Raw genomic sequence first — 25,468 nt, 5'->3', positions numbered from 1 at the left:
TATATATATATATATATATATATATATATATATATATATATATATATATATATATATATATATATATATATATATATATATATATATATATATATATATATAATTTAATAAATAATGTAGCAATTAAGTAATAAAAATTTATATAATAATTAATAATATAATAACTATATGATCAAAAATTATCATTTCAATGCATAACGAATATATTTAATAAACATTATTATTAAAAAATGTAATAAACAAGGGAAAACACTGACATAGAAATTTTAAACATTTTCATGACACTTTTTAAATCTACATTAGCTTTAATCCAATATTTATATCATTAAATTATTCATATTTCAAAATAATATCTCCAAATTCATTAAGTTGATGATTTTCAACTGCATCTTTTATTTTAATATCTAAAGCTATTTCTTTATTCTGAAAGGTACAAAATATTAACTTCTTTGAGAAAGCAAACTGATTTTCATTTTTTAAATCGAATTGCTGAGCTGATAGATCAAGAATTCTACCCATAGAAAGTTCTTTGCTGAAAAATAAAGGTTTGCATTGATTTTGATAAAAAATATTCAAATAAATTCTCTCGGATAAAGGAACAGATTCATTCCCAATGGAATTCATTTTCATTTTCATTTGCATTACTTTTGCTAATGTTTTTGAAGGCTTATTTGTTGGATTTGTCTTTAAATTGTGTTTAATGCAATTCTTTGCACCTTGAGTTGTGAGCAATTCTACACCATCAGATTTTATTTGTAGTTCAAGTCCAGAACCTTGAGTTGCTAATATTTTACATCCATTAGTTTTAATACATTTAATAAAACCTTGACAACTATGATCCTCTGGTAAGCGATGTCTTAGACATGTTTGCTTATTACACCTGTCACAAATTATCATTATCAGTTCTCGTACAAGGCAATCATCAATACTACACTTATGTCCAGATAAAGTTGACCCTTTTCCAGATACTTCATTAACAGACACATTAGAAGAAAACAAGCACAAATGTTGATAATCTACAGAGTGCAACTTACAAAACATTAAATCACATTTTTGACATTTAATTGGTAGAAAGTCTATTTGATTGCATTCTTTAAATGAGCAATGAGCACCAATATTTAACTCTGCCATTTTAAACCTTTAAATAATAGTAATAGGAACTAAGATTTATTGACACAATAAAATCAATAAATATTTACAAAGCAATAAAAATTTAATTAAAAATTGGTTTAAAAAAATGTTTATTTGATGAAATAAAATCCAAAATTTAATTTATTTATTTTTTACTCAACAGAAACACATGACAAAGCAAATTAAATTCTTATTGTTCTTAAAGTTAGCAAAGTTAGCAGTTTGTTATTTGAATAAATACATTGGTCACATGATACAATATCAGTTTGTCCAATACTTATTTTTTATTAGACCTTGCAATTTGTAAGAAGACCTCGCAATGAATACTGGGACAGTCTATGATATTTTAAAATGTGAAATTCGACCTAATAAGGAAATAAAAAAAGAAAATTATATAGAATACTCAGCTTTTAATTATGATAAACATAAACATTGATAATATGAATTCTTTTAATAATACAATAATACATTTTATTAATCTACATCTTCATTAATTTAACTTTTGAAGAATGAGTTTATTAAACTTTTATTACCAGTTGTAGCTTGTTCTAATATAAAAAAGAGTTCTTATCTAAACATACTTTTAAATGACATCAAAAAAATAATAAAACAATGATTTTGAAATCTCATAGGCTGGACAATAAAGAAATTAGAAACTAAATAGCTTTTAACTTGCTATAGTTTATTTTATATTACTTAGATAAATTATATTATAAAAGCATATAAATAAAAATTAAACAAACTTATAAAATAATGAATTACAAAAAAATACACACAAATAAAGAGCAAAAAACCTTTTATTAAGTTTCACTTAATGACTTAATGGCTAACATTTTTTATCAGCAATAAAAATTTGAAAAAAAAACCTTACTGCTGTTAATCATAAAAAACATGAACATTAACAGCAGTAAAATTTAAATCTTATAATAATTAATAAACAAATAAATCATAAAACTTTTTTTGTTTTGCTTTTTTTTTTTCAACATCTTCACACCCGACAAGGCTGCAAGCAACCACTTTTAGCGTTGGAAGTTACTGGAAAAAAAAAGATGAAGATTGTAGAGCAAGATAACAATTAACGGATGACTTAAAAGATAGCAAATTATATGAATCGGGAAAGCAAGATAAAGGAAGTGAATTTCAAAGAACTGATGTTGGTTGATGATGTTCAAGAAAAAAAACTAAATGAGTTGGAGCTTTTGGAGTATTCAGGAACAGTCACAGAAAAAGAATGAGACTTGATTGAATAACAAGTAACACAAGATAAATTTTAGTAGATGACACAAGAAACACTAGCTCTTTAGATCAGTGCCCATTATGGTATTTCTAGAAAAGAGAAAAAGAAGCAGCATTACAATAATGTGATAATGGTTGGAGGTTGGCTGCAAGAGCAGGTCCAACTATGTTTACAATACATTTTTGCACCTTGTCTAAAAGAGAAAGGACATCATTAGTGAGATCCTTTTCAAGCTCAAATGCCCCCTCCAAGCAATCAGAGAGTGTTTGATTCTTATCATGACAAAAATAAATGGTAGTATCATCAGCAAACAATGCCACCTCAGATGTGAAAATATCTGTTTTCTTGAGAATTGTTTTGCTGATAGATATGGAAGTAACAGTTTTGATTGGAAATTGCAGCAGCACAATGTGAGGAAAACCATGGAAAAGAGTGAGGTTTGACCTGGATTTGTTGAGAGGGAATAAAAGATTTCATGCCAGCCTGAATCCACGAAGCAATGTAAGAAACACATTTATCAGCAGAGACGAAAAAATTTCAACCCAAGGGGCATCACAAAGAAAATCACAGAAAGAATCACAGACAGCTTTAAGGTAGTTGTAAGAGGTACGATGATAGGGGGATTCAGATGCTGAAGAAGAAATAGTTTTAGAGAGATCAAAACATGATCAGAAGCACCTAAATGTAAATGTGGAGAAACTGAGCACTGAATAGGATCAAAAACAAGACATAAGTCGAGTAGAGAAGGTAAATGATTCGGGTTGTCCGGAAAGTGAGTTGGAAAGTTGACTAATTGAGTTAGGGATTGACAAAGGCAAAAGTTGAGGGCTTCAACACCAGCAGAGTCATTGACACTAGAGCCAGGCCATTCAGTGTGATGAGCATTCAAGTCACCAACAATAACGATATTGGCTGATGGATAAAACCATATTGGCTGATGGATAAAAAGAAAGGGCTTGGTCAATTTGAGCAGAAATAACATCAAAAAGAGTCTTGAGATGAAGGAGAGCAATAAAGAATTAAGAGAAAGACGATAGAGTGAAGTGGTGCTAAATAAAAGCACATAAAAGATTAGTCTGTGGATTCAAACCTAGTTTCATGACAAATGGGTGAATTCTTACAAATTTCAATGCCTAGGCTAAGCATGTGGCTATTGGAGTCTTCACGAATTAAAGGAAGATAACCATTAGCACTAAGATCACAAGATGAGTCAGCTGAACTCAAATTAGTCTCACAAAGAGCAAGTAGGTCTGGTGAACTTTGCAAGAGATAAGACTCAACAGAAGAAAAGTTACTTCAATGACCACGAATATTAGTGAATGATAGGTTAAGAGAACTTGGTGATGATGATGGTTTTTTGTGTTTTATAGTTTTTAGTACTTTATTAATTTTTAAATTTGTTAAAAAACTTGACTCAAAGCATAGACAGTACTCAATATACTGCCTAATAGTCCAAGCAATTGCGCCATTACTTTTAATAAACTCTAAGCCGTAACAAAGTGCTCCAAATGTGGCCTTGACTATGTACACCAAAAGTATGAACAGATTCACCATCCATGTGCAACATGGCACTGTTAATACTTTAATATTTTTCAGCTGTTGATGGAATCAGCCTCTCTGAGAGCTACCACAGAGTTCGGGAAACCTGACTACCAGCCCGCCTCAGAACCATAAAACTGAGTTTTAGAGCTGTACCCTCTTAGGAGATAATGGAATGAGTTGCGTAATTATAAAAACCGAGACACAAGCAAAACCCATGCATTGAGTCAAGAAGAATCAGCATTCAACATCCTAAACTGGAAACAATGTATTAAAAATTCATACGTGACAGCCTAATAAATAAAGAAGGGGTGTGAGGCTGGTCAACAGATTAAACCTGTTTACCCTTTAAATCTTTGCCTAGGAGGACTTCTACAAGACAATAGCCAGATGCATTTAAAATCTGCCTAAGATGAGTATTTTTATCAAGACAACATCTCTAGCCTTTACTCAATCAAGAGTCTCAAGGCAGGGTGTGTTAAGTCAGAGTTAGCTTCTTCTTGCCTTTGCCTAAAAAAGCGTATCCTACAAGGTAGCAGGACATGAAGCAGATTGTACTGGGTTACATGTTAGTAGTAGCAGGATAACCTGACCTGACTTTAAAGTAAGGTATAAAATATTTTAATACTGTTAAAAACAAAGGGAAAAAAATGAAAAATTAAAAAAAAGTTACTTAACTGAGCAAATAGAAAGTAAGGGCTGAAAAAGAAAAAAGAAAAAAGAATATAAAAAACAATTTGTCTAAAGAAAACTATAGGTTTAAACAATAAGAAAACTAAACTTTAACTCATCCATATGTTTTTTATAAAAGCATGACATTTGTAAGCTTACCTAGGCTCAGATTTTATTAAAAAATAAACATAGATAAGATTATTGAGCCTTGATAAACCATTTATACAGATTTATGTTTTGCAAAGTGATCACTTCATAAATTTATGAATTCATTGCATAGGAATGTATGAAGTTAAACAATTTTAAACATGAATTAGATGTCTTCATGAATTTATGAAGTCATGAATGAAAAAAATCATTTATGACTTCATAAATTCAAAATCATTCTTTCTTTCTCTTGCTGTCTCTCTCTGTAGTCTCTTACTCAGCAGTTTATTTAATACAATATTATTCAAAACTATATTTTATTATTTGACTAATAATAAAATATATTTTTGAAATATATAAAATTATAAAATTCTTCAGATACATCTTTGCTCTAAATATAGTATTGAAATAAGTATATCTTATTAAAAATATGCTTTATTTTCAAAAAAACTTTTTGCATTCTTATACTTTTGCATTTAAGCATAGCCGAGCCTGCTTCAAATATTTCATATGCTTATTAAAAAACATGAACTTTAATCCATATCCTTTGTTTATTTACATTTTCTGTTAAAATTCAGCTACAAATTTGCCTTTTTTTAAAAGTATTTTTTTTTTAATTTTGAACCTCTTTCAATATAAATTACATAGTATACTTTATAATTTGTATGTAGTTAATTCTACATAATTATTTATTACTTCTCATGACATTATAACTGTATTTATTAAAATCTTATATTGTTTTTATTGCGTGGGTTGTGACATGTTATAGTTAATATTTTTTCTCAACGACTTTTTACATTGATAAATATTGTGAGAAACTCAAGCTAGCAGTATGCTCTCAAAAACTCATCATTATATAAATAAGGTTATTTTTTAGAAATATTACTTTTATTTTCATCTTAGATACTATTTTCATGTTTAGAGTCAAAGGTTTCAATGTAAATTAATACATAAGTATTCAACACTTTTTAAAAAAATCAAAAGTTTTGTATACATTCTGCTGTTTATCAGTGCATCTGTGAATGAGACAAGAGTTTGTATGTTAATGATTTATATACTTCTTCATTTTAAACAAATCAATTTTTAAAAAATCTAAAAAACTAATTTTAACATCTTAGCATTTTAATCTCTTATTATTATAAATTTAATTTTATCCTTGTTGTTATTACAATAATTTTTTTTTTTTGTCATTAGTCACACTATATTCAAATTTGATGTCACTCTTTTGATCAAACTTCTGTATGAGTAATACTACCTTTATCTTATATTAATAAAATAATATACTTATAAATATTATAGTCATGATTATGTTTTTAGAATTTTATTATTAATATTGTTATTATTGTTATTATTTTTATTTTTAATATTATTATTATTTAATATTATTTTAATTAATTATCAAAGAAAAAAAAATATTTTGTTGTTTGTTTGCAATTGCTCTCTATTTTTTTGGGCTAAAATAAACTTTATACTTTATTTGTATATACTATCATAACAACAATTGACATCCTAATTTAACTTGACAGACAATAACATTATCATTATTATCTATTATAAGCTGCAATTATTTTTATTTAGGTAACTCAAGAATTACTTTATAAAAATATTATTATTTGTCAACAACTTTGAAATACAACAAATATTTTTAAATACATTGAGTGATTAATTAAAAACTATAATTTACTTATACAGTGTTACGTCAATAATGTAGCCTATATTATGGGCTATTAATAGCCAATATACTGGATTATAATAAATAGCAGAAAATAATTTCACCTATACAATATGCGATATTATTATGTGCACTTCATAGTAAGTAATAATCTTCTGTATCTTATTAAAACTATTAATAACCGATAACAAATTACTAATATTAGCCATATATTAATTACTATTTATCATTAAAAAAAAAGAAAATTAATAGCTCTTTAAGATATTAAATAGTTGATATTGTATCTTTACTGAAACACATACTCAGCTATTTATTATAAAAAATCTTTAAAGCTTACACCATTATAAATTTACGTATATATCTATGGATACTGCTGGACATCGAGGCAAAAGTTGTTCGGCTGGAAAAGTATTAAAGGTTATTTTGCTAATTTCGTCTTTGTTTTTCTCTCCGAGGTTAATTTTATATCTTAAAATTTGATTTTCCTATTATAACCACCTACTACATACTTAAACATTCATGTGCTAAGCAAATGATTTCAGTTGCCCTCCAAAAAACTTACCAATGGATTCTAGCAACAGTTAAGAAGGTTCTAAATAAATAAGTTTTTATGTATCTAATTTTATAATTCTAATTTAATAAAGCTATTTAAAACCCAGTTTATTAATAAACAACCAAATATCATATAACATAAAAAAAAGTTTTTTTGCATTTTTTACAAACTATTTTTAAAAATTTAAATTAGGATTATATATATATATATATATATATATATATATATATATATATATATATATATATATATATATATATATATATATATGTGTGTGTGTGTGTGTGTGTGTGTGTGTGTGTGTGTGTGTGCGTGTGTGTGCGTGTGTGTATGTATATGAATATATATATATATATATATATATATATATATATATATATATATATATATATATATATATATATATATATATATATATATATGTATATATATATATATATATATATATATATATATATATATATATATATATATATATATATATATATATATATATATATATATATATATATATATATATATATATGTATATATATATATATATATATATATATATATATATATATATATATATATGTATATATATATATATATATATATATATATATATTTTTATCTATTTTCATTTAGTTTTTTCTTAAACATATAATAGTCACTGTTATAATAAAATCTATTGACATTATTATTTTCAAAAGAAACGCCTGCTGAGGTTTATAATAAATTTCCATCACACATTAGTTTGAGTTTTTGTTTGGTCAAAAACCAAAAGTTTGCATTTGTTTCAAAAAACAATTTAAAATTTTCGCCTCAAAATTGTTCAGTGATACTTCAGTCAACAACTTTTGAAATATTTTATTGACTAAGCTATTTTTTACAGACCAGCTTTTCTCCCGAAACCATTCATCTCGTTTTCCATTTCTTTTTTCATTCTCTCATGTCGTTGAAAAACTATCAAAAGAAAATGTTGTGAGTATTTCAAATGATGATAGTAAAAACCTTTTTATTTTATTTATTTTTTTATTATTTTCTTTTTTTGTAACATTTTTATTTTTCTCATATTTTCTTTAAATTTTCAGACATTTGTGTGCTCTTTATTTTTTGAGCTCTATAAAATTAATCCGACGCAGCTATTCAGTTATTGGATTACCGGAAACTAAATGTGCGTAAAAATATCTACTTAGTGTGAATCCGAATCTACTTAACATTTGTCTCGAACTTTCTTTTCTTTTGTTTGTTTTTCTTTTGTTGCTATATTATGATGTATAATATTGATTGTGCAAACCAATTTCAAATAAATTGTGATAATGCCGAAAAACGATGCATCATTTTTATCTGTAAGTCTAAATGCACTTTGTTTTACCCAAATTAACCAAATATAATTGAATATAAGTTTTATATATGGTAATCATAGAAACAGCATAGCCATAATATTCTTTTGCAGTTTTTAACGTATTTCTACGTATTTAATATTAATAGCATTTCTTACAATAACTAACAAGTTGGAACATGTATTATTGCTTGGGCGTAACTTTTACAAATAAAATTATTGTTTTAGAATGGTTAACCCCAATCTGATACGGACTAAGAACTTACTTGACAATATTTGGGTGGCTTAAGGTAAACCTCTCAGATAAGTAGAGGATAAATGAAAGATAAAATGGCTAAGATGAGCCTCTAATTATAATGCCAAAATGAACAATGTCAAAAGCTAGTCAACAGTATGCCATCAAGTCGTAGAATAATAAGAATAAGGGCTACCCCAAAAAATGTTAATGTTAAGGTTAAAGAAAAATTTATTCATACTTTTAATAAGAAACAAGACTTCGTTTTAAACTGCACTTAAACTTCTGAAAGTTTTAAGGCTAATTCAAAATGGCATTTACTAAATATGGACATACATCGATATACTAGATTACAAATATCTTTTTTAAAAACAATTTAAAAGGTTTTGAATTAAATAAATCATTTTAAAATATTAGCTTTACTTTAGCTTTTTTTTACTTATTGTTTTCCTTTGATGTTTTATGTTTTTGTTGATATTTATTAATCAGCTCTAAATACTTATTTATATTGCAATATTTTTAATAAAACTTAACGCAATTTTTTTGCGTTAAGTTTTATTAAAAATAAAACTTAACGTTTTATTTTTAATAAAAAACGCCAAGAACGTGCACTGCACATAAATTGTTTCAGCCGTAACAGTCCGTTAACAGGCTTTAACTACTCCGTTAACGGAGTGTACACATCGATTAAAGTAAGATATAGGCGTAGTTGATTTTACAATCAACATGTAGTTACATTAACTGAGGGTTTTGGTTTAGTCACTCTTTTAATTAAAAGAAAGTTTTCTCTAGGTTTAAAACTAAAAAAAAAAATGCTGCGTCACAAAATCGAGACCCCCTACCCCTCGTAGCATATTGTCACAAAATCACCTACCCCTCCCCCCACCTCCCTGAAGTGTGACGTAATTTATAAACAATCCTTTTCATGATCATCTCACTTTTGCCTTAATTTATTTTTTAAATTTATTGCGGTTAAAGATTGTTAGCAAACTTATTTTATTGCTGAAGTTTTGTATGTACTTATACTGTTTTATGTATCACTTATTAGTTATGTAAGTTTTTAAAAACGTTTAAAAACACCAATGTTACAGGGCTTGGTGATAAGATAAGGGCTCGGTGTCTTCTTCTTGCTCTGGCCAGGATTTTCTATTATTGTAATTTTGTTTTTGTAATTTTTAACAAACTGCAAAATGAAAAAGAAAAAAAAATTATTTCACAATTAAAAGTTTCATTGCTTCCACCGCTAGTACTCCGCCATCACCTTATTTCTAAAAATAAGTTAAGATGCTAACAAAGTTGCAAGACTGCAAACTAAGTGTTTTTAAAGTGAAGTGTTTTTAGCTAATTTTTATAATACTTTAAAAAGCAGAATTTATAAAAAGCAGATATTTCAGTAAAATTCCCAAGTTCTTTGTCTAAAAAACTATACAGAAAAAAAGAGATTTTACAACATGAAAATTAATGATACTTCAGTCTTAATAATTTAGCGCCTTTACACCCTTGCACCTTTTCCTTACAAAAAAATTGAATCTTATATTTGCTCATTTATAAGAAATTCGAACACAATAAATTTACACTTTATGCGGTAGTGGTGTAGTGGTAGAGCGCTCGCCTCATAAGCGAGAAGTTCCGAGTTCGATTCCCACCACGTCCCTGGTGGTACCGCACTCAACTTGTTTCTCCGCGCAACGGTCTTATTCATCGAGGTTCGTGTTTCGAAGTTATAGAGTTGAGAGAGGGTTGTAACCACACAAAAAAAAGTACTTCTTCTACTGTAGTAGTCTTCTCGGCCTTGGAGAGGTAAATAAATAAAAATAAATAAAAAATAAAATAAAAAATAGCTAGTAATATATTTGTTGCACAACTGATATATAAGTTATATTAAAAAAGCTAACTAAATGAGGATAAACAAACCCTATTAAATAATTTTTACTTTAATGCAAAATTGTAATGATAAAATTATAACTTTAATGCGCCATGTGCGGATTGTCAGACGTAAATAAAGGGCACAATAAAACTGTTACAAAATTTGCTGGTATATATAGCACTTTATAAGTGCATATAAGGTTATCAAGCACTGCCAAAGATTTTATGCCACATTTGATTAAAATGCAACTTTGTCTTACTATCATAAACAGAAAGAAAAATCTGCTCAAGACAAAATGAAACATAAGAATCAAAGAAATTAATTTGAGTTTAATTTGAATTTAAAGTTGTAGATGCATCTTTAACGCGGCTCTCTCTAGTGCTTTTTAACAAAGCCTATTCCAAAATATTGGAAAAATTCCAAATTTAGAAGTAAGATAATTAAAAAGACCATTAAAAAAGACGCAGGGGCTAGGACAGTACCTTCCGGCACCCCAGAAAATTTAAATAATGTTGTAAATCAAAACAACTTTATTACTGCAATTAGAAAGAAATGTTTCGATAATTTTTAAAAACAGACATTTGATGCAAGCGTATGATGAAGGCTAGCACTTCAAACTTTATCAAAAGCCTTTGGCAATTCAAGAGCATTCACTTTTACCGCACTTTCATTTTAAGGATTCAAAGAACTGCTTATAAGGAGATTATAAGCAGTTCTTTGAATCCTTAACTGATTGGATGATTTTTAGAGAGGAAATTGTAGCAAAGGTCTGTATGTGGTCTTAAAATCATCACACATCAAAAGGTATACCTAACTTGATATTTTTTATCTGTTGGTGTAAAATATCAGAATAGAAATCAGTTTTTCTGAGAGCTACTACAGAGTTTGGGAAACCTTACTATGAGTAGAGTCATGATGATCCAGCCTTTATAATCCTGAGCAGAAAACAATGTAACTCAGATTTAATCTATGTCAGCTTATTAGATATAGAAGGGGTGCATGTCCAATCAACAAAAACTTTGTGTTTACCTCTAAAGTCATTGCTTCGGAGGTTATTTACAAGACAGTTGCCGCATGTAACTAGAATCTACTTATCAAGACACTGTTTCAACCAAAGCAGTGAGTATTTTAAGTCAGTTTTGGCTTCCTTTAGCTTTTTCCTGAAAAAGAGAATCCTACAATCCATCAAGATGTGAGATAGGTTATACTTGATTATAATTTACCAGGGTGATCATAATACTTCTGATTCTAACTTGAACTGATGCTATCCCAGCAAAAATTGTTTTAGTGAATTTGAAGCAAAAAAATTATTTTATCAACTTATTGTTCTTACGTTTGGGGCATGGGGGAATGAAATTATGGGCATTTTTATAGCACCATGCAATATAAAATTTGTTTTAGGAGGAAATAAATTTTTTTTTTTTTTTTTTTTTTATTTATTCAAAATAAGTTTTACAATATAAGAATGAATAAAATACGTATAGTCAGAACTACAATTTTGTTAACGTTACATCAAGAACGCGGATACTCGCAGAAGATCATAAGATCTTGTCATCGAGAACCGCCTAAACAGATTTTAAATAATAAATAATCCTTTAATAATTCATAGACAAATATTCACACATAAATACAAATATAATTATTTATAAATATTTAAACATACAAACAAGTAAATAAATATACTTACACATCAATATATATATATACACATACAAATAATACGCACAATTACACATACATATATACGTATATATATATATGTATATATATATATATATATATATATATATATATATATATATATATATATATATATATATATATATATATATATATATATATATATATAAGTTAAGATAAAATTTCGTATATATAAATTACGATAAAATATTTCCTAAGAGTATTAATAAAAAACAAAACAAACTTAAAAATATATCAGAATGTTTTCAACTGAGAAAAGAATTTCTTTCAATTTTCTTTTAAATAAGAAAAAGTTCCATTCATGAGAGAAATCAAAAATTTTTAATACATTAAAAATATTAAGTTGATATATATTAAGAATATTCATTTCGTTTAAAAGAGGCTTAGCATGATAAAATCGATGTTTAAAATTAATAAGCCGTGCAACATGTTTCTGTTGGCGATAAAGTGGTTCTAATTTAGTTTTACTTACACTACCCCAAGCCGCATTAGCAAAGTTTAGATGGCAATGAATAAAAGAGTGGTAAAGCTGAATTAAAGTATGTTTATTTATCATGCTTCTTATTTTATATAGTATTCCCATACTTTTGGAAATTTTACAGGATAAGTTTTCAATGTGTTTTTTCCATGTCAGATTTTCATCAATAATTTGAATGTCATCAATAAAAAGAGCAGGCAATTCACTTGGTAGAAGATGTTTTTTGTAGTATGGATGAAAAAGAGACCATTTTGTTTTTTCAATGTTAAGAGAAAGCTTATTTAATTTAAACCATTCTGAAATTTTAATTAATTCTAGGTTCATACTTTGAAATAGGGTAATAATGTTACAATGAGATAGAAAAAAATTCGTGTCGTCAGCAAACATAATTGTCATTAAATTAGATGCTTCATAAAGATCGTTTATGTAAATTTATGTAAAGTTATGTAAATTTGTTTTAATAGGTAAGTAATTTAAAAAAAATTTGTTTCAAGACAAAAATATATAGCTACTTTTAGAAACGTTTCAAGCTTATTTGAGAATATTCTCAATTATTTTTTCAATTTTAAAGATTTTTACTGAAATGAGATTTAAAAAAATTTATATAAATAAATAAATTTGAAGAATTAAAAATCCGAAAAAAAATGCATCGAATAAAGTTATTAAAGTGAATAAAAAAAACCATAAGTGAAAAAAAAAACAATGCAATAGTTGTAAATAAATTGAAACAATTCAAGATTGCTTGAGTTTTTTTTTGTTTTTTTTTATTTGAATATACATTACATGTACTATGAAAATTAGTTATTTATTATATTTTATAATACTTAAAGACATTTTCGAATGGTTTCCTTGTTTTAGGCGCAGGCCAATGTCGGAAACTTTTTTTTAATTTGAATTTCATGTTGTATTTTGCTATGCAATACTCTTATATTCAAAAAAATTATTGGCACAAATTGTCATAAAGACTAATCTAAAGTAGCGTTTGTTCATTGACCCAAATTTTTGTGCACCAAAGTTCTACTTAAGCACTGAGTTGGCGATAGCCTGGTTTGAACTCATACTGTTCAACAGTCCAGTTTTTAACCTTTCGTTTGACGCTCTAACCAACAGAGCTATCCAGCCACTAGATAGATAAACATTTCAGTTTAGAATAAGTTCTAATGTATCAAAAATTGAACAGAAGGCAATAAACAAGTATTAAAAATAATTTAAAGACTTTAACAAAAAAGTTATGAGATCCTTTAGCTTTAAAAGATTCAAAATATAAATTTTGTTTTGTTTTATTGAACATTTTATTTTTAAAGTTTCAAATAATTAAATATAAATTTTTATATTACAAAAACATTTTATTTAAAAATAAACTTTACTTCCATAAATTAAATATAAATGTTTGCACCTCTCTTAATATGAAACTTCTCTTTTACGCTAATTTGTCTTATTTTTGTTTGCGCCCTTTTTCCGACTGCGCAAGTTCCCATTCCAATTGAGTAGCCAATGTGCAGCGGTGACCTCGGAGGTTTTAAGTTAAATGCTCATTGTTGTGCTCCCAGATAAGACCACTAGGTCTTCTTGGATTGATCATCTTGGAGCACCTTAATAAAATTTGAAAAAATCATTCAAACGCCCCTTGTGCTAAGCTCATAAAAAATTAAACTAATTACAGTATAAGGTTATTGAAATAGATTACTTAAAAGTCTGGAATTTTTATCAGTTATTTATTTACATCTGTTCAATTATTATATTATATTGAATGCGTTATAACTATTAGGTTCAATATTTTATATAATTAATAATTACACGTAAATAAAATGATTTTTTAAGAATGTCAAACACTATGGGCCAAAGAGACTGCCAAGTTTTATGTCATGAAACTTATTTTTATCAAATGAAACTTATTTTATTCTAATAGTCTAAGAACAATAGTTGAAACTTTTTTTGAAATCTAAACAAAGTGCTGAGAGTTAAGTGGAAAAATGTTAAAATTTAGGGGGTCTTTGCTCATTTAAGTACTAAAATGCTTAATAGGCTACGATCCCCTCAATTGCATGTTACAAAAAAAAGAGCTTATTTAAGAATATTTGTTCTATAAAAATAGTAAAGAGCGTTTATCAAGTCAAAAAAAATGCTAGGGATCACATATATCATAAAATCATAAATATATATATATATATATATATATATATATATATATATATATATATATATATATATATATATATATATATATATATATATATATATATATATATATATATATATATATACATACATGTATAGGGATCATAAACAAAAGGTTTACACGTTTAAATTAAGATTGAAGTCTCTACGCTGCTAAGCAAACTGACTGTAAACTGTTTAGAAAACTTAGATGATTTTAACTTTATGAAATTAGATTATAGCCTTTTGTTTTGATAGATAAAAAGTTTTTAAATTTAGCAAACGCTTACTCATACTCTACCGCAAAAGTTTGACATAAAATTATAATACTTTTCTATTTTAAAGTTATTTATACACTGAAATATAGGTCTAAATTGAGAAAACTGCAATGTAAAGGTGTATTATAAGTCTATGTATCATCTACCCAAGACATTTTGCTAAACAGTGTGGAGAATTCATTCCTACATGGAATCAATTTAAACGTATATAATAGCAGACTCAACTTCTTCTTTGTAGTTAGTTTTCATTGGAAAAATAATTTAATTTAATAATGTCTATTTACGTACGTATGTAAATATATTGCTAAATTGAATTATTTTTTATGCTCTTCAGCAGTGTATATTGGTCAAAACTATGAAGAATAATTTTGATTTTTATTGAAGCATCATTACATTATTTTGTAGCATTAATACATTATTATTGTAATTATTTTTAAATATTTATCTTGCTTTAAAATTTGTTTAAATTACTTGAAATTTAAATTTTTTTTTTTTTTTAACGTATATCTAAACTGCTAACATGGGCGAAGACCCCCTCGATTTTACCTTTTTGTCACATTTATAATACAGCTTTTTGTTAAGATTTTAAAAAAGCTCTTTTCTATTGCTATAAGATAAATACTCTTGAATAAAAAGGTTTTTATTTAATTGACACTACGTAAAACCTGTCGGTCTTATTGGCTCTCAGTGTAAATTCATATGGCGAAATCTGGCAAAACTATATTTATATACAATTTAATGTACAACCATTGTTTAGAAGACATGCTTTTAAGACTCCTTTCAACGGATTAAATTATTTTAAAAATAACCTAAATCTTGAATTTTGTAGTAAATTTTATCTTTTAAACTTATATAAGTTTTTTATATTCATTTTTGACATCTATTTAATATTGGCAATAAAACATTAAACAATGGAAAATTATCTTTATGCTTTTTTAAGTTACAGTAACAATGGCAACAGTTGCTATTTTGATAGATAATTATCGATAATTTTAGAATTTATATTTTTCTATTTAATAGAATTTAGCAGAAGTAAAAAAATTATAAAATAAATTAACTAGAACTAGAAAAAAAAATTAAAAACAATTATAATTTTTATTTTGTTTTGAATTTTTGATTTTAAAGTTTCATCTATTTTTCAACAAACAAAAAAATTAATAAAAGTGTTGTACAAGAATAAAATAAGATGGAGCAGACAATTTTAACTGACTATCGAGCGAAGTAGATGAAGATGAAGCTAGTGTATATTCAGGTATTTTTGATATTATATAAGCAATTTTAATCAGGAATTTGAAAAAATAAATTTATTATACTATTAATATGAGTCTGAAAAAAGAGTTAATAATGAATAAAGTTTAAAATCAAAATATTTGCAGGAACGTTTAAATTATATTTTTAATTTTAATATAAAAAAAAAAGGTAGCAACATTTTTTTAAGGAGAGAGTTCCTAAAAAAGTAGTGCAAAAATCCAGTACTTCGAAGGGAATAAAGTTCAGAATGTCGTGGTTAGGCCAAGGATATCAAACCTAGAGCAAGTACATCGAAGCTAGGACAAGGATAAAAGAATAGGGGATATAAAGCTATGAAAAACATTAACTATTCCATAAATATTTATTGTTTTACTTAAATGATACGTCAAAAAAAAAAAAAAAATTGATGTTATATGCATGTACCATAAATTTTAAACGCGTTTTTGACTCATTTTGAAAACTTTTTAAATGTGCTTTTGATTCATTTTGAAAATTTTTTAAACGCGTTTGTAAGAGCAATTTTAGTTGACGAGTTATTACAAGGCCTACGACACGGGTTTCGAAGAGGAGGGGCACAATCGTCAAATTTTAAAAAGAGTCTAGATTTTAAAAAAAAAAAGAAAAAAAAAAAGGTCTTTTATAAATAAAATGGGGAACCAATTATAATCACAGAGCCGGCCTCCCCGGTGTTGTCGGCTCTGTAATTATAGAGCAAACCTTTACTTGGGTTGTAAAATATTGGTAAAATAAAAAAGACTTAGTATAATGCTTTTGGTTTAAAAATTGTACATGTTTTAATAATCACAATTTTCTGGATCAATGAACACAAATATTACAAATAATATTTTGCACTTTTTGTTAAAAAATTTATATATACAATTTTTTTTTCATTTCAATTCACTTCCCCAACACCATGAAGGCTACTACAGTCGAGGAGGCTGCTTTAAGTTGTGGCTACAACTCTCTCTCAACTCTATAACTCCGAAACACAAACCTTGACGATATAGCCGTCTTTAGGTCATTCATAACCTTTAGGTCATCCCCGCAGTAAAACAACGGTTGTGGTTTTTCTAATCTCAACTCATCCACCACAAGTCACCCAGAAAAAAAAGTTCGCACTTCAACACAATTTTTTTATATAACTCATTTAACAAATATTACTGCATTAGGCCAAAAACTAATAAGTAAATGTGATTATAATAAACTAATCCAAAGAATAAGCAAGGGACAATCACATCTTTGTATTTTACATATATATATATATATATATATATATATATATATATATATATATATATATATATATATATATATATATATATATATATATATATATATATAAATTTTCATCAATATAAAATTTTTTACAAAATTGTTTACGTAACAAATTGACTGGAGCAAGCAGAAGACGATAGTCTTATCATCTTGCCCCGTTAATTTCAGTTATATTTTACAATCAATATCCATTAAATATAAGATAAACACACAAGTTATAAGATATTTGTTAGCAAGATATTGGCATATAGATTTTAGTAAGATTTTAGCATATAAATATAAATATATACTTAAATATAAATAAATTTAAAAACTCGTATAATTAAAATAGCCAATTAAATCTATCTTTATAAATATAAATACAATTAAATGCATTTTTATAATTATAACCATAAACATTTCCAGCTATTGTGTAAACGAAAAAAATTTCAAACCATTCAGTAGGGTAAAACGAATCATAAACATTTCTAAATATTACATTGTTTCATCTTGGTTTTATTATCACATTATTAAGTAGATGATTATTTTTTATCTTACGACGGCTTTTTTAATCAGCAAATGATCATTCACACCTACTGCGATGATTTCTTTTAGAAAAACATTTTTAATTTAAGGAACGGCCTGAATGTTTTTAGCCGTTTCTCTATGCTTTTTTTTTAAATTATACCAAAGAAAGTTCTTTTTTTATTTCTGTCCATTACTTGATCTATAGTTAGTCTAGTAGTTCTGTCCACTACTTGGTTTATACTTAGTCTAGTATATTTTAAAAAGCAGCGTAGAGAAACAATATATTATATTAAAACAGCATTGACATAAGGTAATGTAGATTCAAGTTTTTTTTATTGAATAATCAAAATTAAATCCAAATGATTTGGTTTCCTGGTTTCAACGGTACCAATTTTAATCAAAATGAGAACGAAGAAATTAAAATGCAGACATTCATTTGGAAAAAAAATGCTTGTATCGCTTTGGTAAATTTATAAAAGTTTTTGGGTGTGCGATGTGGTTGCTAAAAAGTTCATAATTAGAAGACAGACAAGGAATTTAAAAGGAGAGAGAAGTAGAACTTAACTTGCCTTCGCCTTTCTAGTTCAGCTAAAAGTCTTCTCCCAGTGAAATTTGATTCCTTAATAAACGCCTATTTGTCTTGTTAAGGTTTGTGCGCACTTTTTTGTTTCTAGTCAACGAAGTACTTGTAGGTGCCCACGAATATCACAACTTCTCAAATTTTTCAAAACTTGATATAACCTTATCTGAAAATAGACAGAGAGTTATACAGTTCATTCGCCACTTTTAAATTAATTTCAACGACTTGAAGTATTTTTTTTATATTGTTGAACCTTTTATACTTGTGTTTCATCATGACGGATATTTTTAGACGGATATTTTATCATGACGGATATTTTTAGCTAATTTATTTTTTGAGACGTCAACTAGCTTCTACTATCGTGTTCCGTCCTAGTTTATTATATGCTGTTATATTTGCCCAAGATCGGTAATTACTTGGTGTCAGTATCAGTACGACAAGTTGCATACATTACCATACATTTAACGACATTATCATACATTTAAATACATAGTCAATTAAAAAAAGTTCTATACATTTACCAATATTGATCAATTATATGTTAAAACCCGAGGAAGTAACTTACATGACAAACTATTATCAAAATCTTATGTGTCTGCAAGATCAAATACAAAATATAAATGAAAGACTTAATTTATTTTTTTGGTAATTTGTTTGTAAGCATACATTAATGAATATTGTTTCAGTAATTTTACAATTCACTTACGGAAAAAATGGTAATACGAATATTTTGGTGTAGTTTAAACAATCAGCAATTGTATTGACTTACTTGTATTTTGTAATTTTATTCTTCGATTAGTTTTAAAAACTTTTTCACGTTTTTGAGATTGTTAGTAAAGCAAATTAAACAAAAAAATGTTTTTTGAACTTTTTTAAAAGTCCTTTATATTCGGTTCCGGCACTAACGTATGATCTGAAGCTTTGTGGTTATAAGGACATAGTAATGCAAAAGCTTGACGCAATTGGAAGAAACGCACTTTTTTTTTATTTCTAAATACCTTCACTTTCAACAAGACTGCAAGCAACCGAGAAGAAGTTACTGGAAAAGAAAAAATAAAGTTCATAAAAAAAGATAACGGTTAACAGACGACTTAAAAGATTGCAATTATATAAATCAGGAAAACAAAATGAAGGAAGCGAAATCCAATGAACTGATGTTCAAGGGAAAAAAATAGGCGAATAAAAGTTTTTATTTAAAAAAAATAAGGTCCAATAATAAATCAGAATGTTACTCCACACCATACAGCATAAATGAATTATTATTTTGTGGATACATTAACCCTATGCAGCACTTGTTGTGGAGTAAAACTATTTGTGATTTACCGATCTATGGGCCAAATTTTGCACATTTCGCATTGACATCGGTTTGTTTTTAAATGATTCACCAATTTTCAAACCGATTGCTTCTCAATTTTTTAACCTGCAATAAATCAAACATTATAAATTACTGAACATTTTTTTACTGAACGACTGGGTATTAATTTAAAGGTGTCAGAGTGATAGATCTTTTAAATATTGGAACCGCAGATTTTGTTTTTCAGCTTGTAGAAAAACAAGATTCAGTTGAACACGTGATTAAAGAGTACTTTAAAAAATTCAAAAACTATTATGATTTAATCTTGCATATTTTTGCAGATTTTTGCATATACCGATGCGTACATTTTTTGATAAAAATGCATAGAGTAAAACCGGGTCGAACCTCACACTAGTTAATAAAAGTTAAAGAACTTGTTTTATTTTTTGTTTTTATTGATAGGTAATAAAAAACTTCATAAGAAAATATAAATATATATATATATTTAAAATAAATAATAAAATTTTCGAAAATAATAAAAAGTTAGTTTCTTCAATTAAATTTAATGGTTTTTGCATAAAGTGTTTATATATATATATATATATATATATATATATATATATATATATATATATATATATATATATATATATATATATATATATATATATATATATATATATATATATATATATATATATGTATATATATATATATATATATGTATATATATATATATATATATATATATATATATATATATATATATATATGTATATATATATATATATATATATATATATATATGTATATATATATATATGTATATATATATATGTATATATATATATATATATATATGTATATATATATATATATGTATATATATATATATATATATATATATATATATATATATGTATATATATATATATATATATATATATATATATATATATATACATATACATATATATATATATATATATATATATATATATATATATATATATATATATATATATATATATATATATATATATATATGTATATATATACTTATATATGTACGCAGGCCTTTTTGAGAGTAAATGAGTGCAAGAGTGGAGAAATGCTCTTTTATAACAAGCATGGGTAGCCATGCCAGCTGCTCCTCTTAACAGCTTCTTATATGAGCTTTAAAAAAATAATTTGTGCGGCTTTAGGCGACTTTCTGATAAAACCGCACACTTTAGAAAACATTCAGTTTTTATTAGTTTTAACCTTTTTTTTTAACACAACTTATATTTAAGAAGCTATGCTGAAATATTTTCAATTTTTTGCTACAACAAAAATTCAGTTCCAACTACATACTTTGTTTGGACAACATGTTTCTTTGCAAAACCGTTCCTGACACATCGAAATCTCAATTTGCAACATTTCTATGTGTAATTGAACTCTACACTTTTTACATTTTGCAACCGGTAATCGTTTGACTGCTGGTACTTGTTCTTCATTAATTTTTTGCTGTGGTTGCTCAGCCTTGTTATGCTCAAGCATTTGAATACTTGGCATAGAGAGTCTACAATTTTCTGGTTTGAAAAAGCTGGATCACCTTCATCTCTATACTGTTTTGTATAGAGATGGTAATCGGAGTGTGGCTCGCGTAGGTGCTGTGGCGGCAGTTGAAAATGATGAAGCTGTGTCTTAGCAAGATGGTGTAGGTGCTGCGGAGGCAGCTGAAGTTGATGATGGTGGATTAAATATTTGTGTGATTGCTAATGCCATATGATTTATGTTGTTTTTATTAAGTGGAAATAAGTCAGAGTACTGGAAACCAGCAATTGCATGCAAGCGTGTAAAACATTTATCACTTTCCTACAGCAGTTTGATCAACGGTGGAAAATTTTGTTTATTCAAATTCTTACATTTTGAGTCTTTGTAATACTTGGTAAGAATCTCTTTCCATGCTTGTTTGACATGACAATAGACACCTCTATCCAATGGTTGTAAAATATGTGAAGAATACCCTGGTAGACAAACCAAGATTATATTGTGTTTTTTGCACAGCAATACCGCTTCCAAAGTTATGTGAGTTGTATGCCCATCTAATACTAAAATATGAATATCTTCAATAATCTCAGTTTTGAGTCTAAATACTTCTTTCAGCCATTCAATAAACGTATCGTGCTCCATTCAACCTGATTTTGAAATTGAATATTTGGTGTCGATTTGACCACCTCCTGCCCAGTCAGGACGAAAGTTTTTTTTGGCTTTTTGTATCATAAATGGTGGTGCAAAATGCCCATCAGCGTTACAGCAATTTTTCACGATACAATGAATTTTTTCATTGTTGTCAGTAAGTTTAAATGCCTTGTCCTTTTTTGACACACTACGGTTGCTTTGCCTTGATCACCCGAAAAACCTGCTTCATAATTTCAAATATGCAACCCAGTAGTTATACAAATCTGTTGATATTGCTTTTAAACGCATTTAAAATAACAGTCAATTATTTCTGTCGCACAAGAAGCGGGACTTTTAGATGCTAAGTTATTCGCTTTTCTTGCTTAAATTTCTTTTGACCATCTCTTCATAAAGAAATATAACCAGTCTTTGCTAGGCTTGCCATTTCTGTATAAGTACAATTAATCTTCGTGTTTAAGGTAGACAAATACAAGTTCGAGGATTTCATTTCGAGTTCAACCATAACAACAGTCACAAAGAGATTGAAAAGTATGCACCATCATTCTTTCTGTTTCTTTTGAGAGTACCGTTAATGTACCTGTGCCATGTAAGCCTTTGTTATGGTTATTTTTGCGATCTTTTAGTGTTGAGACTGGAACGCCATGTTTAAATCCAGCATTTCTTAGTGATGTTTTATTTTCTTTCATATTAGTTAATGCGGCTAGTATTACATCTTTTTTTTATGGTTTTGTTTTTTAGTTAACATTTAGAGTGGCATTCATCTTCCTTGTATGCTTTTGTTTTTTTACTTGACTTATAAAGTGAGTGAGTTTAGTTGAATTGAGCGAGTGATGATTATATTGAGAAAAAACATAATAACTGGTTTTTAATGAGTAAGTGATGATTGAGAAATAACATAATAACTGGTTTTTAATGAGTAAGTGATGAATTAAACCAAAATTAACCTTAAGTTAATTAGACAAAGATAGGCGCTTAGTCACTTATGAAAAACTAAACTAAGTAATTATTCGAGAGTGCGGTTTTATCAGAAAAAAAGAGTTTGTTTTTTTACGTTTTTGATTTTATATTTAACTTTTTGTGTTAGCTGCATAAAAGTTATACTATCAGAATGTAAATTAAATTTCAAACAAGATGCTAAAACTATTTTTATATCGGTTTCAAGCGCTATTTTATTTGCAACAATAAAAAATATAAAAAGTTTTGAGTCCCGTTAAGGTTGTATAAAAAAAAAGAAACCCGATTTTACTCTAATGCATTTGCTAAAACTTAATAAAAAACTTATGCGTTCCACTAGTATTATTTTCTTTTAAGTTGGCTTATGATTTTAAGTTGGCTTGTGATTTTAAGTTTATACAATAATATACATTTTTTATGTTCATAACGAACAAAAAAGAATTTTTTAAAAATAAGTATTTTGCTACCCAAGAAATATTTAATACACATTTTAAACTTTTAGAAAAAAAAGAAGGTATAAAGTATTAAATAAAGTATTAAAGTCGTAAAAAAGTTGATTTTTGAGTTTTCAGTTCACTATATGTAAAATTTAATTCTGGTTTCTAATATTTATAACATTTATATGGTTTTGTATTATATCATAAGATATATCGTTTTTAAAAACCTAAGTATGATTTTATTTACTTAGAAACGCCAAACGAGATTTGGCTTTGAACCAATATTTTTACTATATCACTTTTTAACCAGGTTATAAATAACCAGCTTATTCTATTGGTGGCAAAACGCTCCTGTTTTTTTTTTATGATTAGTAATTTTAATTTTTTACGATTTGTAAATTTTCCGGATATATTCATTATAGTCATATTCAGGAGTTGTACTAAAATTAGGTTCCAATGAAAATCAGTTCATGAAACATTGTCATAACACCTGCAGCTGGTTAAATATAGTGAAATTACATTTTCACCTAAGCTATATATATTCAACACATAGATCTCGTACAATTCCTGCATCAATATATGATCTTTGTACTGATTAAGTTTTATAATATATAAATGACCCTATCTTAAAGTTTAGCATTCTGCGTATATTTCTTTTTCTGTGCTTTAATATTTTGATTTGTGGGGAAAAAAATAAATTATTGTTACAAATTGTTTCAAAGTTGTACACTCTAGTTTTTGATATATGAAACATCAAATCTGCATTTTTTTAATTGATTCATTTTAATTATTGCTTTAGTACCACCTCAAGTAAATTTATTGTTTTAGGAAACACAAATTCAGCTCCCAATAGTTTCTAATTTATTTATTATTTATTATTTCTGTATAGATATAACAGCGTAAATAAGAACTAAAATTTAAAAATAAGTTAATATAAATGTCACCAGGAAGGATCACAAGGATCATAATAAAGGAAAATGATCACAAGGAAGGAAAATTATCACAAAAAGGAAAATGATTACAAGGAAAGAAATGTGATAGATCTTTTGGATTGGAAATGTAAAAGATTACAAGAACAAAAACTGAATTTAATAAATAAATTTTTACTTTAGTAAATAGTAAAGTTATACAAAATTATAATTATATAATTATATAAATTGATTTGTCACAACTTGGTTATTGAACATTGGTTGTTTGACACAACTTGGTTGTTTGACACAACTTGGTTGTTTGACACAACTTGGTTGTTTGACACAACTTGATTGCTTGACAAAACTTGGTTGTTTGACACAACTTGATTGTTTGATCGGTTATTGAGTCATAATAATTGATCAAAATTATAAAATCTGCTTCTCGCAAATTTAACAAAATTGAACACTTTTTAGAGATGCTAAGTTTGAAAATAAAAGTAAGCGTTGATGTAAACAATTTCTATTATTGTGGTCATAAAGGGTTACTAAGGTTACTTCAAAAAAATCTTTGAAAATCTTTTTGAAGATAATTTTTAAGATCTTTAAAGTTTAAATTTTTGAAGATCTTCAAAATGATCTTTTGAGATCTATAAAGGATCTTTAGAAAAACTTCAAAAGGATTTTTTTTAATATTTTTAATACGATCTTTTGAAGATTTTCAAAATGATTTTTTAAAGATTACAGTCTTGTCACAAATCACCGAAAAAAAAACATTTAACAAAAAATTCACGCCGCTTTCCTTACAATATTGCATTTATTTTTTTATTTAAAAAAAAACTAATTCATAACAAAACTGCATACAATTAGTAATTAAGGAGGAAGTTACCTGAAAATAAAGAAGAGAGTTAAAGATCAAGATAGACAGCTTAACAAGCTTGACAGGCTTTAAAAAATGTAACGTGTATGAGTTATGAAAACACGAAATCAGGTGACAAATCCAAAGTACCAATGTTTGAGGAAAAAAACATGTCAGTTAGAGTACATCCTATAACATTTACAACGTGTTTTTGGATCTTGTCAA

At 26.7% G+C, this 25,468-nt stretch overlaps 1 protein-coding gene across 2 annotated transcripts in view; it reads right to left on the bottom strand.

The window, feature by feature from the left end:
• Positions 1-316: 316 nt before the first annotated feature.
• The window catches only part of LOC101241457 (AN1-type zinc finger protein 1), a 26,696-nt gene continuing 1,544 nt past the window's right edge, over positions 317-25,468 (bottom strand). Inside the window, exons 1-2 of one of the 2 annotated variants that reach the window (XM_065802832.1) lie at positions 6,503-6,721; positions 317-1,138 (exon numbers count right to left, since the gene is read on the bottom strand). In XM_065802832.1, coding sequence (XP_065658904.1) covers positions 331-1,131 — 801 coding nt within the window. In that variant the 5' untranslated portion in view covers positions 1,132-1,138; positions 6,503-6,721 and the 3' untranslated portion in view covers positions 317-330. Of the gene's footprint in view, positions 1,139-6,502; positions 6,722-25,468 lie in introns of those variants that run through there. The other variant, XM_065802831.1, reaches the window with a different exon arrangement.

Source organism: Hydra vulgaris, chromosome 08 (assembly GCF_038396675.1).
Source record: "Hydra vulgaris chromosome 08, alternate assembly HydraT2T_AEP".
NCBI classification, from domain to species: domain Eukaryota; kingdom Metazoa; phylum Cnidaria; class Hydrozoa; order Anthoathecata; family Hydridae; genus Hydra; species Hydra vulgaris.
The sequence above is the reverse complement of the archived record's forward strand: the minus strand, read 5'-3'. Positions and strand labels throughout refer to the sequence as shown.